Source organism: Choristoneura fumiferana, chromosome 19 (genome assembly GCF_025370935.1).
Source record: "Choristoneura fumiferana chromosome 19, NRCan_CFum_1, whole genome shotgun sequence".
NCBI classification, from domain to species: domain Eukaryota; kingdom Metazoa; phylum Arthropoda; class Insecta; order Lepidoptera; family Tortricidae; genus Choristoneura; species Choristoneura fumiferana.
Genome location: NC_133490.1, coordinates 8,327,386 through 8,343,883, shown reverse-complemented (window position 1 = coordinate 8,343,883; position 16,498 = coordinate 8,327,386). Strand labels below are relative to the sequence as shown.

At 39.3% G+C, this 16,498-nt stretch overlaps 1 protein-coding gene across 1 annotated transcript; it reads left to right on the top strand.

Annotated features, from left to right (window-relative positions):
- Positions 1–1,408: 1,408 nt before the first annotated feature.
- Positions 1,409–11,121, top strand: vri (nuclear factor interleukin-3-regulated vrille). The gene is made up of 2 exons (XM_074102544.1): positions 1,409–1,633; positions 8,869–11,121. The coding sequence occupies exon 2, from the start codon at positions 8,914–8,916 to the stop codon at positions 10,027–10,029; it is 1,116 nt and encodes a 371-aa protein (XP_073958645.1). The 5' UTR covers positions 1,409–1,633; positions 8,869–8,913; the 3' UTR covers positions 10,030–11,121.
- Positions 11,122–16,498: the final 5,377 nt, after the last annotated feature.

Genomic DNA, 16,498 nt, shown 5'->3' with positions numbered 1-16,498 from the left:
AGTGAGACAAAAAACGATAGCCCTCATTTAGTCACAAATTGCTCTACATTGGTTGGACACAGCAGTTGAAATATCATGCTGTTGACTTGCATGGTATAACAAAGTGGCAATGCAGTCCATAGTTGTTACAGTCATTATTGTAATATTGCATGCATTTTTGATTTTACAACTTACATGTGGAACTTGCAAACATTCAATTTCAAAAACCTCGTAGGTACTTCTTTTTCAATAAACATAATTTACGTAAAATGTTTTGATAAGCAGGCCACGAGTAAAAAGAAATAGACTAGTAAACGAGATTGGTAATGCGGTGAAATTTGGACTCTCTAACGCCATCTGTTGATGGAATATGTAACTTAACTAAGGCTCGTCTTCTATTTTACGATGAAGTGTAACTAAGTATGTACGTAATTGTCTAATTTTTATATGGGTTATTTTAATTTTAGTTTGCTATATTTTGCTATTTTAGTGCAATTATTTTTAATATGGAGAAACTTTATATTTAATGAATAAATAAACTTAATTAAAGATACCATTGGACGTTTAAATGCAGGTACTCTCATATAAATTAAAGACAAAATGGTCTTTTTACGCATTGGCTTATATTTAATCAAAATTACGTCTGATGATAAACTAACTAATATGCGGTCTCGAATGGAAAAACCCAACACCTATTTTAGTTATTAAATAAATATTCCTTATTCTTATTCTAATAAATGACCATTCATCCTAAATAGGACATACATATATAGGCCAGTTTGTAGCATACAAAGACCAATGGGTAGGGAATTCCATTCCTTAGCTCCCCAAATAAAAACTTTATACAGACCTATTATAATACTCGTTCAGTAAATATTTCTATAGTTTCTTAGCACTTTGGACAGTATGGATCGGTATAATGTTTTTTTTTTATTTATATCTAGAGACAAGTGTTTTTAATAACACACTATAAAATATAGAGTCATATTATGACGTGTCGTCACTAGCTTCAGTTTCAATACTACAGGCAGCCTAGCACAAAAACAAACAAAATTCCAGAAGTCAACAAAAAAAAATATTTTTATTACTGATAATATCCAAAACTTTACCTGATAACAAAACCCACGGATCGAAGCTTATTTTTCTATCATTTTCATGACTTATTATTTATTATTACAACACACAGACACTGAACTGAACACGACCTACGAAAACTGAAACCGAAAAACCCCTTATCGAAGGTTCTCAGAACGCCGTGACAAACATTATGACTCAAGCGAATTAAAAAAAAATCGGGCAACTACTCAATATCATAGTGATTACCTCGTTACGTAAATATCACGCACACACGCGCAGTCACCACTACAGCGGCAAAAACCCACACAAAGGTTACAGAGGTGTGCGTGCAAGCGATCGAGTCGGCTGACCCCACTACAATATTCAGTCGAGCTCTAGACACGAAAGCGACAACACGTTTCAAAAGTTCTAAGAGCTGCGTAGTGAATTTCGTCATACTGTGATTGTGAAGTGAAACATTTTGTATTTTTCTGAAACTGTGAACTTCGTCCTGTGCGTTCCTTTGAGTGGATTTTAAAATTGTTCCCGCTATTTGGATACTTACGTTCAAGGAGGAATTTTTACCGCAAATATTTATGTAAGTATTTTTTTTGTTTTGATTTTGGAATAAATAAATAAAAGATGTAGGTGCCGGAAAAATAATAAGAAAGTGTAGTCGGTGTAAAATAAAATCTACCCTCAAAATTAATCTTTAAGAGAATAAAAAATACTTTACAAATTAATTATAAATCCAATAAAAAAAATAAGCTTACCTAAAATATCCACGATCAAATAAAATAATTTTAATCAATACCTAAATAGAATTTTTCCAAAAAAAATTTTTTCACTTAAAATTATCCAATTGGTTTTTTTCTCACGGACCCCTACCATATCATGCAATTCAAATTCAAATACGTAATGAGTAATACTTGACTCAGAATTTCCTGGTCAAAGAGATCTGACTTCATCACAATGATTCGGCGAAGTCATTGACTCCGCTTAAATTTTTGTTTACTCACTCCCGTGCCAACTCCGTATTAATGTATTAATCACAGGTTTCGCTAGAACGTTCGCTACTTCTGATAATCGATGCTACCTTGTTTTGCGAACACTTCCTCACTTGTTTCCACCATTATCTCTGTTTACGCCGAAATGTTTACAACCGACGCAGACGCTATTTTTATTTTTAATTGCGTTGTGTTTATTCAATAACGTGAATAATCAGGTTTAATGTCGCAATAACATGATAAAAATCGTTAAACCACAACTAAAATAGTCCGATACACATCTATTAAAAAAAAGTCATTGGCTGATAAATAAAACGTGAAAAAAAAACAATATCATTTTTTTAGTTTTTTAACTGGCAGGTAGATTGAAAAGTTGCCAACGAACTTTTATGAGACTGACGGCCAGTTTGAAACAATTGATCGCGTTCGAAATTTGAAATACTTTTTTAAATGGGTAATTGTGGCGTTGCCGGCGTGTTGCAAGCGGCGCTGTCGCAAGCCATTGTCGCAAGTGGTCCAAGGCTCTGCACTCGATATAATTTAAAGAAACATTAGCGATTTCCCGCGGACATCAGGAACCGATTTATATTATATATAACGTTTACGAATTATGTCGCAGGAAATGAAAGCTTTTCTTCGTGAAAAAATATTTTATGTCTAATTTGCAATTTAATAAATATTTGCGATAAATTGACAATGTGCTTGTTTCCAATAAGATTTTTACAGTTAGTTAAATAAAAATCCAATAGAAATAAAGAAAAACTTACGATAAATGCTGAAATATCAAAACAACAAATAAAACTTTTTTTTAAACAAACAAAATGATGATGATAATGATTAAATTAGAAGAAAGGAAATTGAATGAAGTTGAGAAAAGGACAAAAATTTCTTTAGAGGATTTCATTAACTCAACGATATTAGAAATTCTCACAAAGCAAAAAAGCCTTTAAAACCAAATGAGTTAATTTTAATCTATTTTTTAAGTTGTTCAAGCGTATGCTCCCGACACATTTAATTTTTGTAAAAAAAAGAACAGTGATGTCTTTTTAAATTTACCTTCAAACTTTTTTTTTTTTTAAAAAGACGTGGAATTTCACAAATCAACCTTCGCAGAACATAGCCTATTCATACGTTTCCAAAACAATAACCAGCCAGTATCATAACAGTTCGTTCAAAAGTCGATCGATCGTATAAAGGTCAGTTCGGTTCGGTCTATGTCACTGAGTGACGCAACAGCCCTATTGCACAACGCACAGCAACTAACCCAGTATTAGTGTGTACTCCCATTTACCCCTACATTTATCACTCACTCACATTTAGCTCTCACGCTCACGTTCAGGTTTTGACTCATATCTGATACGATAAAGAATTGTCTGTCTGTTATGATAATGTTTATTAGATGATGTAATCAGGAACTTGGCGCAAGGTTGTCCGGAAATGCTGAGGCCGTATGCATTTTTATCCGGTACACGGAACTGCGGATTAAGAAGATCACTTGTAACATAATTGCTGGCCTTGTGTCTAATTAGATGTGTTATTTTGTTTGTTTAGCTCACGAACTCTCTGTCCCAAATCCTCTTGGCACAGCTCTTAGACTTCCACAAACCTCCTACGGCTTTGTTATCTTCAGTCCGCGTACTATGATGAATCTGTTAAAAAAAAAAAGATTTGTTAGTAGGTATAAAGTAATCTGAACACACTTTCGAGTATTGATAATTTCTTACACTCTCCAGACCAAAAATAAGGTCTTAATATTGCTAAAAGTACTTGCACGTTTCGGCCACATTGCAGCGGCCGTGGTCACGAGTAGACCTTTCTTTAATCGACCATCATTTTGAAAAGCCAAAACCCCACAACAAAGGCTTCGTATCATCCAAATTACGTAAGTACGCAGCGCAATACTGACACGATAATTTCATTCGTGCGAGGACAAACGAAGATAACTTGACCTATTTTTTTTATCTCATTGTAACCTACTTACACCGCACGTGGCAATTGCGACGTTCGTATGTACTGTCCACTGATACGCATTACGAAATTAGGACGCAAAAAAAACATTCATACACTTTTATTACCACTTAGTGAGACATAAATTACGCTCGAACTAGGTCTTTAAAAATAACAGATTCTTTCGGGAACTTCGTCTACGTACTCGTAGCGCACAATGTCATGTCATGGCGTAAGCAAAACACTTGACTGTATTTACTTCGGCTATTAAGGGAAAACAAATTGTCTTATAAATCCTAGCCACATTGACTCACACTTTACGTTACTAATTCTTTTGGTAATTCTTAACGATTGTAAGCAATACCTGTAATACTTAACCAAGATGAGTCACTAAGATCACGCCTGTAGTTTCCCAGAACCCAACGGCGTTACGTAACCAGCTGAAATGGCTTTTCGAGGAATCTAGAGCAACAAAATAGGTTAAGTGTTTCTTAATAATGTAGCAATTAACTGCAGGTGTGTACTTGTGGAGCAAGGTCGGCCAAGTAGGACGCGGTATCGCGATAACCAGGTAAACAAAGATGAGGAGGAAGAGCCCTGACACATATGATACGAGTCCCGATTCGTTTCATTGTTACGACACCAGGCCTTGACACCAAAGCATTATCGCGGCGACCGATAGAGGCCGCCCCGAAATAAACCGATGTTGAATCAGGTCTTACCGCGAAAATCGGTCAAGAACAGATTCGTGGATATTCCGAGCGAGCCGACCTTCCGAGCTGACCTCCCAAGGAGCACGCAGGCATCGCAGGAAGCCGCTTAGACAAAACACGCGTCGCCGGCTATCACAACATTCGCAATTCAACATAACTTGCCCTAGACAATGACGATTTGGCGCCATCGGCAGCTGGAAGCAGAACCAGATTACCTCATATTTAGCCACTTCCTTATTAAACAAATTCCTTCTAACATTCTACAATTCAGAACTTTGGAGCGTTATTTTGTCGTGAAATGACGTTGGAAGATGGCGGTGGCCTACTTTTCGCGCGCAATAAACGGCGGGTGGAAAGTTACCGCTGTACTACTTTCTCTACTTTTTCCAAGATGGCCGCCAGTCTATTAGTTTTAAACGAAGGTCAAGAGCGTTCCTTATTGTTATTCAAATGAGGTAACGCCTTAACCGGATTAGGTAATATTTGCATTACAATGTTAAAATAAGATAAAGCTATGTAAATATATTGCGTGTTTAACACACAGCAAACAATCAATCTTTTTCTATCATTTTTCATGTCTGGTTTGCGCTGTACATAAAAACGATAAATATCGCCACGGTCAAGGCTTTGCGGGAAAATAACTCAATTGCATTTTCACGTTCTAAGGTCACGTTTATGTTTATACATGTAACGGTAGTTAGTGCCCTGTTGCGCAACGCAACGTGAGGATTGCACGTGTCTGTGGCCGCGTGACCGCTCACAGTTCACACGTGCTACTGCCGGCCGGTGCCTGCTATTGCCAACCTGGAGCTATCACGCATTTAAAGGGGTTACAACAAATTAGAGCATTGGTTCTTTGGGGTAATTACGCACAAATTGGTTATAACAAAGTAGAGCATTGGCTTTTTGGGGTAATTACGTTAAACGGGGTAAAACTGTGCTGTAAAGGGGTAACGAACTTTATGCCATGACTTTAGTAATAACGAATGCGATGTAAACTCACTGTACTTGTTTTTTAAAGAGTAAATGATTACTTGCTGAATTAAAAGTAGTAAGATAATACTTCGTCATTAAATTTCATAGGTTGTCTCTACCGTTTTCATTGTTCTAGTTGCAAAGTTGGTATGGCAGGGTTTAAAACTTCAGACACTTTTATCAGCGGTTCTTTTATAATCCCTCTTTGATCAGAAAATAACTTAAAAAAATAAACTTGTTTGTTTTAATTATGAATACGTCACATTGGTATTTTATACTTTTTTTATTTTATTATTTTTTAACACCAATCTGGTTTAATCTGTATGAGAATATCAGTGACATATTTCGCGAGGCTAACGTAACGTCACTCTAAATAAATAATCAGTTATCTATGTATGACAAAGAAGACACGAATTGCGTTCAGAGTTGACATTCTGCGTAGCCGTTTAAAAAAACAACGATTACCGGAATTCTGATAAAGAACACGCTTTGTTAACGTGCTTTTATACAAATAATACAATGATGTCCATGTACCCTTGGAAATGAACCGATTACGAATCGATCATGACATCACTCGCGTGAATAGACACTTAACATCTTCATTTACTGTCATTCATTACGTAACGTTTTAGTGATTAGATTACTTGACACTAATTAAATAAGTAGACATCGAGCGCATTACCATTGTACAGAAGTAATATCACAAGCGAGTTGATTCTATTAATACAATTTCAAAATAAAAGTGCCATTATTCACAAAGTCGTGAGCCGTGAATGAACTGTCATTTGTTGCCCAACGCAAGCCTTACAAAACTCCAAACTTAGCCTTGACTCTGCCGAAAATACCATTTGAACCGCTATTAGCGGTGACGAAACATTAATAGCTGTTTCGTAACAGTATTACATGTTTTAGACGTTCATGATGAGAATAAAAAACCGTAATCATATACCGTACGGGCCCAGTTTTCGGTTAACGGTAGAAGAAAGTTGATTAGCGATAACCGTTGTCAAAACCAGCCGGACTGTGTTGTGCAACCGTTAGCGGTCCGGCATTGACCGTGGTCCATCGCGGGTCAACAGTCTGTTCGCGCCTTTGCACTAACTGGCTGAATGTCGAATGGCGCCCTTTGCCTTCAACCACAGACAATTTTATGTGACACTTGCTTTTTTATGAGGACAGTGTGAATTGGCGCCAACATGAAACAAGCGAAAGGAACATGGCCGCTTTGGCATCTATTTATTTAAAAACTTCGAAGCTTCAAATGCTTACAAAAGTCTGTACTGTTAAAATTTTGTAACGGAATTAAAGAATCCGTTGACTATTGGTTACTGATTGGTGCTAAGTAGTAACTGCTCATCACGACCGCTCTTTAACTGTCTGCCTCGAAGCGTTAAGACCGAGCCACCGGGATTTTTTTTATTGACTTGCGGATGGTTACCGTTCGTATTAAAACGCCTGGAAATGTTTAAGCCTCAATCTGATTTGAATAGAGTCACTTTAATGAATTATTCATTAGTGTAATTGAGTTAGTATAAAGATGAGAAATTAAAACCGTTATTATATTGAGTTAGCGGAACGGGATCGCGATTAATTTGTAATACTGGTTTAATTGTACCTAATTGATTAGAATAAACTGAATCTAAATAAAAAAGAATAAATACATATCAATGAAAATGTAGAAACAGCAATCTTAACATAATGACAGTAAAAAAAAAAACTAAATAGATTAAAAAAGCCGTTGACTCGCTTTATTATACCAATAAAACTCTATTAATTAACCGCTGACATTTCGAGTACAATGGCGTGCAATTATAGTTGGCGCGATTTCGAACAGTTAGGTGTAACGGCGCGGGCGCAAGTGGGCCGCGGGTCAGCCCACTGACACCGATCGGCGCGCACTGTACATGGCTTTTTTAACGGATAAAAAATTGTGAGCATTGTCTTTGGTAGTTGAAAAATATTCACTGTGTTCAAAATACCTATTTATTTTTTAAGTAAGTATAAAGGAAATGACTTTATAGTTATTTTAGTCAGTAGTAAAACGCGACGGTTAAATAACGGAGGTTATGTAACGTCCTTTGAACTATTAATAAATAATTGATAATTGATGTTGATAATCAGAGCCGTTGAAACGTATACTTTTGTATTATCACCAGGCACATGTAAAAATCCGCTAGATCATGCAATTTTAGATGAAAAAGCATAATTTCGAATTAATAGTAAACTTCGCGTCGCCAGATCGACGCGTGCGGCGCAACGTGACTGTTTTTTTTTACTTTTTCCAACACTTCCTTGGCAATGGCAACGCAAGTTTGTGAATGGTGTAGCTTTTTAATTTTTTTCTCCTGAAAAAACCGGACGCGTTTAATGACTGCCACAATGGGCGATTATTAGTGATTCTACCATTGTTTTATTGGATAACACAGAAGCGATAAGCGTTTTGGCGTATAGTTTTTTACACTTCCTCCTGTTGTTTTAGCGTAATTGTTCAACAGAACTGAATAGCGCATAACATTCGCGATAGCAAATGAGAGTTTCAAATCCGACTCTAAACTAAAGTATGTCAGTTTATCGTTTGCGTATCAGCTGAGTTAATCGATGTTTATGCATGTGTAAGGTTAACGACATCGAATCAATCGATAATGAACTAGTAATAACAAAATTCTAACGTGGCTTTTTGGCCACGCTGAGCTCAACGTGACCGTGTTGCGAAATCTAAACACTTGCGGATACTTGAGGTGTAAAGTCTCCGTCGACTCCTGAGTCGTACGTGCTCGAAACGGCGAAGAAACTAGATCAGAACTCGGAAGCACGCTGACGCGGTCCGTAGATCGTCTCAGTGCAGTTCAGGCGGTCGACCTAACGAGTAAACTCATTAGTGAGTTAGTGCGTTCGACCTTAACGATTCGGTCCGGATATATCAGTTTTGTAACAAACGGTGTTACCTCTAAATCGGTTTGTAAACTATAAAGGTTAGGAAATACAATTTATTAATGACTCTAGCGAGCATGAAGGGAGTTAAAAGCGGACGAGTGGAGCAACACGGTTTCACAAGGGTGACTCCACGTGCAAGCGCGGATCTTACGACAGCATTTTTGCAAGCACCGTTTTGTAACCACATTACAGCAGTAATTGTTGCTGTTTAGACAACTGCAACGGATTAGACTGACCTTTTTTTTCTTTTGTTGCAGACCCAATTTGTAGACCCGTGCGGACCTAGCGCCGTCCGCCGCAACATGGTCGCTGAGTTCATCCTGAGCCAGCAGCAGCTCCTGAGTTCCGGAGCGCCAAACCTGGGCCCCGCCATGCCGCTCCGCCCGCCGTCGCAGTCCCGCGGCCGCCTGTCCGTGTCGCCGCACTTCCCGATGGACCAGGGCCCGCCCTCCAACGGCCCGCCGGGCGACCCCAATGATTACCCCTCAAACTACGACTACAAGAACCGCAAAGATTTCTTCGGCCAGCGCAAGCAGCGTGAGTTCATCCCGGACAACAAGAAGGATGACGGCTACTGGGACCGTCGCCGCCGCAACAACGAGGCCGCCAAGCGTTCCCGCGAGAAGCGCCGTTTCAACGACATGGTCCTCGAACAGCGCGTCTTGGAGCTCTCCAAGGAAAACCACGTCCTCAAAGCCCAGCTCGATGCCATCAAAGAGAAATACGGTATCTGTGGCGAGACCCTCATCAGTATCGACCAGGTGATGGCGACGCTGCCCACCTGCGACCAAGTTCTGTGCGTCACCAAGAGAAGCAAGCTGTCCAACGGCCCGATCTTCCCTACTCCGCCTCCCCCGCCGCCGGCATCTCTGCCGCCCGCGTCTCCGCCTTCCCCGGTTCCTCAGCGCGCGCCTGAACCCTACCAGGAGCGGCTCCCCGCGCCCGAGTCTTACTACCCCCACCCGGCACACTACGAGGCCCCTGGCGCCGAACGCTGTTCCGTGCTGAACCTGTCGCGGTCGCGCCGCGCCCCCTCCCCGTACGAGCTCTCCTCCCTTTCCGGCTCCGGTGATGAGAACACCGAGCAGTACGCGCCAGAGAACAACTGCCTGCCGCTAAAGCTGCGACACAAGAGCCACCTCGGGGACAAGGACGTGGCGAGCGCGCTGCTGTCACTGCAGCACATCAAGCAGGAGCCGGGCCCGCGGTCCTCGCCCTCGTGGGACGGGGAGGGCTCCAGCGACGAGCGCGACTCGGGCATCTCGCTGGGCGCCGAATACCGGCCGCAGCGGCCCGAGGACCGGCTCGGCGAGGAGGAGGACGCGCATTTGAAGGCCGAGCTGGCGCGGCTCGCCACGGAGGTCGCCACGCTCAAGAATATGATGCACCAGAATAAGGCGCGCGCGCACGAGCACTGAGCGCCCCCGCCCCGCGCCGCCCGCGCCTGACCGCGCTCGCCCCGCGCCGCCGCCGCGCCCCGCGCACAGAAGCCGGCGATTTCGTACAAACTGTCTTCTACCCTCACTCGTAGTCGAAGTTACCACGCTGTAAAGAGATGATTTATATATTTGTATGATACGCGCAGCTGCGGGCGACTAGCACGCTCCGCCTATTTGTAATCCTTCCTAGTAGATGTCGTGTCGGTGTAGTAGCTTGTACGTAGCGGCGATGGGAGACCCCTGCCTGAAGATATGAGACTAATGTTCGGTTTGGACTTTTCGACCAGATCAGACTTATCTACTCAGTGATAGATGTAAAACGAGTTGCATTTTTAGTGACGAGCTATGTTTATGTAATTTAAGTAAGCGCAGTAGATACGTTTCATCTTTTCGAAGACTCTCTAAGAGAATCGATGGCTAAAGACTATGTTCTTGTAAGTTAGTTGTAAGTTTGATCTAAGTACTGTAAGTCCAACAAGATAGTTATTTATAAACTTTTATTGTATAGTTTTTCTCAAATCGGAACGGATCGCCCGGAGTTCCAAACCAAAAATGTCTGAATAGCTGTCCTGATCGCTAATTGTAAGAACGCCTAACGTTTATCCTATCCTATTATATCGCAGATTGTATTGAATAATCAGAATATGATACCAGTGCCTTTGACAATACATACCTACCTATAATAGCTACCTAAAGTTATATAATATTTTTGTACATTTATTAAAAGGCGATTCCACTCAATACCAATTGTAATACAAGTCATTAAGTTCGGAAGGTTGACGAGCGGACTTCTCGACGCTGGACGCCTAGCGTTATTGTATATAGACTAGCTCGTTGGGAAGTTTCGTGAACCTTTTCGACCTCAGACCTAAATGTATTGAATCCTAAGAAGGCTAGTTGAAGTATTGCTGTTCGTAAGTTACTCCTAGTATTGCCCTAAGGGCATGTGATAGGACTGAGAGGAGTTAAACTAAGTATTTATTTATTCGGACCGCGAATTAAAAATTTACAATTTATTATCTTTGTATAAGAGACACATGCGATATGAATAAATTGTGTACATAACAATTATTTGCTGAATTTTATTTTATTCCTACCTCGAGAAAAAAAACAGGCTACTGAAAAATATGGGTTTCATTACCGTAGTACATATATTAGGCACTAATAAATATTATGGACCAACTTATACCAATAGGGAATATGCATGGAACACATATTTTCTCTTAAAAAATACAAAACTGGAAAATAAAACAAATGACGTAAAAATCATCAATATCTGCTGACAAAATTAAATAAGCAAGATAAGTATTATGAGCGAATGATATTCGCATTCCATATCTTTCTAGAAAAGTGGTATTTAGTTAGATAGTTAGGTATGGCTTTCTATGGTCGTCGTAGCATTCATATGACGTCATCGTCAGAGTCCATGACGGAACTCTTTGTTAGATTGTTTTTTTTTAATGCTTGCATCTCTTTTGACCTAGTCTTAAACTAAGCAAATCTTGTGCTATAAATAGATAGTAAAATACCATATATTAGGTACCTAACCTAAACGTCCAAGACAGAGCAAACATTCGTATTATTCATACAAATATCTGCCCCGACCTGGAATCGAATCCGGGACTTATAGCTTCATAGCCAGGCTCTCTAACCACTTGGCAAGAAAGACACTACATACCTACACTTACATACACAACATTTCACTATTGCGTTCATTAAGAGAAGTCTCTTCGTTCCAATCTCCATACAAACGTAAAACTAGGCAACAGAAATAGATGAAATTTTGTAAGTATGGACTCGACGTAATTATCTATGCCTGTGGTTTTTACAGATTTTCATATAAATGTGTAATATTTCAATTACAGGAGCTCAAAAGTCGACAAAAAAAAGATGTCAACTTTGCACGAGAATTGCAGGCTAATAAATAAAGCATTTTTACAAAAATCGAAAACCACAGGCATAGAAAATATACTTAATGCATATCTTGATTGTAAAATATCATTGATTTCTGTGCTGTACTTTTCGTATAATATGAGGACAACGAAACCCACAATTCAACCGCCCAAATCTTGAAAAGCCTACAGCTATCTCCATATAAATTACGGACGTCGTTGCGGAAGGCATGGGGGAGCATGGGGGGGACGGCTGCGAGCGCTTATGTCACGAGCGATAAAGACAGCAATATCCCAAACGAATACCTAACGCCGCCGCGCGGCCGGCAGGGACACTTCTCTTAAGTAAGAGGCAGCAGGATCAGCAAGGCTACTACGAAACTCTAAACTCGAAGTTCGTATCGTACCGTCTCTCTCGCTCTCGTATTAAATAGTAAGCGTCAGAGGGACCGCACGACACGAACTTCGAGTTTCGTAGTAGCCCTGCAGCGCTTGTGCTGGTGGAGCGCTACTGCAAACAAACAACCCACAACTGCCTACCCTGGAATCGAACCAATGCACGCCAATATAGTAGTGTTACACTACTACATTAACATTACCTGTAATGAGCTCCCGTTATTTCGGCGCATCTAATCGGCAGGCTCATAGAACCCGTGGTGGCCTAGGTGGTTTGACCTATCGCCTCTCAAGTAGAGGTTCGTGGGTTCAAACCCCGGCCCGCACCTCTGATATTTTCGTAATTCATGTGCGAAATTACATTTGAATTTTACCGTGAAGCAAAACATCGTGAGGAAACCTGGACACACCTGTGAAGTAATTCAATGGTATGTTTGAAGTTCGCAATTCGCACTGGGCCCGCGTGGGAACTAAGGCCCCAAGCCCTCTCATTCTGAGAGGAGGCCTGTGCCTAGCAGTGGGACGTTAATAGGTTGGAATGATGATAGCGACGCATCTATACGACCAGACGACCGGATGGCCTAGTGGTTAGAGAACCTGACTACGAAGCTTGAGGTCCCGGGTTCGATTCTCGTGTTGGGGCAGATATTTGTATGAAAAATACGAATGTTTGTTCTCGGGTCTTGGGTGTTTAATATGTATTTAAGTATGTGATCTATATTTATATGATTATATTTATCCCTTGCTTAGTACCCATAACACAAGCTTTGCTAAGCTTACTTTGGGACTAGGTCAATTGGTGTGAATTGTCCCGTCATATTTTTATTTATTTTATTTATTTATTTATACATACCAGTGATCATTTTATGACTGAAGAAATACATATTATCCATTTACATCCAAATCATTATATTATGTAGTTACATAATATACAATACAATACAATACAATAACTCTTTATTGTACAGTAAACAGTACAGAGAATACAAGTATATCATAGAGATTTTCTAAGGTAAGCAATAGGCGGCCTTATCGCTTCATCTCTTCCAGGCAACCTTTAAATGGACAGAAATAAGGAATACATTTTAGCAATATACTGTATAATCATTAATGCTAAACTAGCTGAAGCTTATCAATTTAATATTAGATTCAATTCAAAGGAAACTCAAAACTAATTATTCAATATTATCATCAATATATCTGGCGAGATAAGATACAAGTGTCACTTTATCATGACACGTAGGGATTCAATCGGCATGCTACTATCATACCGTCTGCCTTTATTCTCTTTATCAAATTTCATGCAAACTTATTTCGACTATAGGTAAAATCAACACTACAAGTTTAAAAGAAAGAAAAAAAGATTAAAATCACTCCAAATAAGTTTCTGCTAATAATTACATTTTTAATACAAGCTTTTTTTGCTGACTGTAGTTTTTGTTGACTGCACTTGCATTTTTTTTTATTCGACTGCATGGCAAACGAGCAAGTGGGTCTCCTGATGGTAAGAGATCACCACCGCCCATAAACATCTGCAACACCAGGGGTATTGCAGATGCGTTGCCAACCTAGAGGCCTAAGATGGGATAGCTCAAGTGCCAGTAATTTCACCGGCTACCTTACCATCCACGCCGAAACACAACAGTGCAAGCACTGCTGCTTCACGGCAGGATTAGCGAGCAAGATGGTGGTAGCAATCCGGGCGGACATTGCACTAGGTCCTACCACCTGCAAACTACCACTTGCATTGTCATCTTACTTACATAATGTATACCGAATTTCAAGTCAATCCGACCATTAGAAGTGGGTCAAAATGAACTTGTAAAATTTGACCCAAATTACCTTACTAACAAAAAGTTGGGAAACGCCCGACTTTGTCACTTCAAAGCTCAATATCTCAAAAACGGCTGAACAGATTTTGATAAAAAAATGTCTAAGAACCATCGCTAGAAAACCTGCTTTCAATTAAAAAAACGCATTCAAATCGGTCCACCCGTTTAAGAGCTACGGTGCCACAGACAGACAGACAGGCACACACACAGACACACAGACACACATAGCGGTCAAACTTATAACACCCCTCTTTTTGCGCCGGGGATTAATAAAAATCATGCCCTGGATTGATAAGGAAAGTAATGGTGCTTGAATGATTATTTTTTAAAGCTTTTTATTACTGACACAAAAAGAAGGGTAAAAGTTTACCCTGTAGGTAAATCAGCGACGTCGTAGCTCCGATTTTGATGTTTTTTTTATAGCTGTTTCGATGGAGCGGGTTCTTAGTTACGTTTGATGGAAATAAAAACAGTCATCTCCAAGATATTCAGCTTTCATTGGAGCCGCTGACAGAATCTCAGCCAATATTGAACCTAAAAGTTTTAAATCTTGGTCCCACTGCTTTTTATAGCCTAAAATGAATAAAGAAATTTTGACTTTGACTTTGAACAGCGTTTTATTCTTTATACATGCCTACGTTTACATTTCAACGTGTACCAACTTCAACAAAGCGACTATGAGCCGTACGAATATTCTTGTAATGACTTAATAAAAAAACATATCTTATTAGACACAATGAAATTGATAATGATACACCGATAGCAAAGTAATTTGAAGACGATTCAATCGTTGTTTCATTATCATAGCAGTAATTTATAATCCTTTAATAGCATTGTTATTAACGCTTATTGTCAGCTAGTTCTTACGCAAGTAAATAATTTGTTGCAAATATAGCGTTATGTATTTCGTGTTTAAAAATTATAATAATTATACCTCAATTAGCGCAATAATTCCAAAAATGCATCAATTTAACTATGTATTTAAATGGAAATGTTGTTTTAAATGTATCTCAAAGTATTCAATTTCAACAGTCGATTTGTGTCGTTCTATTATACAACAAAGAGTTTACATACATACAACACATACACAACATAGACAATTAAGTCGCCACAATTTCGAAATGTTAAAATGATGATGAGTCCGTACCTATGTCACAGACATGACGAAACTAGGGTTCGACTTTTATCCCTTTCAAAGTCAAAGTCAAAATATCATTATGCACTTTAGGCTATAACAAGCCCTTTTAATGTCAAAAAAATCTACCACCCGTTGGGGAAACCCTTGAGAGATTTTGGCAAAATACATAGTCACATTAGTCTGTTCGTATTTATTAATTTCTCAGAAATTGGTTGTCTGGAAGAGATCGCTTTTTGACGATAAGACCGCCTATTGTCTACCTGATTATTTTATTTTTGTAATGTCTCTGTACTGCTTTTGGTGATCAATAAAGAATATTTGTATTTTATTGTAATTTTCTATAGTTTGCCTCTTTATTAAATTACCACAGATAAAGATGATCGATCGATACGCGCTCAATAATCGTTACAGTGTGTAAAATTAAGACCACGTAAGCGAACATGTGCCCAATATGCAGGTTACCAGGTTATGTTACGCAACAGTCGTGCAAGGAGACATTGAATCTTGCAATGGAACTTATACAACAGACCTTGAAAGAGATAAGTTCTGACATAATCTGTTCGCGGACTGCGAATAGGGTGACCATTACGTATACCAACATTGTATTCTGTTTCTTTTCTTGTGTACAATAAAGAGTTTACATACATACTTACATACATACCCACTGTACTTTGTAGAATTTAAAGGAAAGCAGTCTCCGTGTTTGCAAAAGTGTCCCGTCGAAGTGTTAATTTTTTTTTACATTAACTGACCCATGGGTCAACCGCTATCTCTCCTGATGGAATGTGCAGTTGAGGCCAAATGGCTCACTGGTTCAGTAACAGCCTATTCACTCTAACCTTGAAGAGCCCTAGGTTGTACTCATCGGGAAAAACAGACGATGGGAGCGAATCCCATTCCTTAAATTATTTTTTATTCTTTCCATCTAATGTATTTTTATGTGTATCGAATATATGTAAATATTTTTTTCCTTCTCGCTCTCTCTCTTAGCAGTTCGCATAGATGTTGAGCATCGTGGTTTTCCATCATATTTCATCTGAAAGTTCGTATTTATCGTGCTCTCTCAAATAGTAGCCATCGTACAGTCGTACCGTACATTTTTCATTTTGACATTTGATACTAAATAATAAAGTTCCGTGTTAATGGAAGTGAAAATGTCACTCCTTTAATACAATAATTGCTTAGCAGAT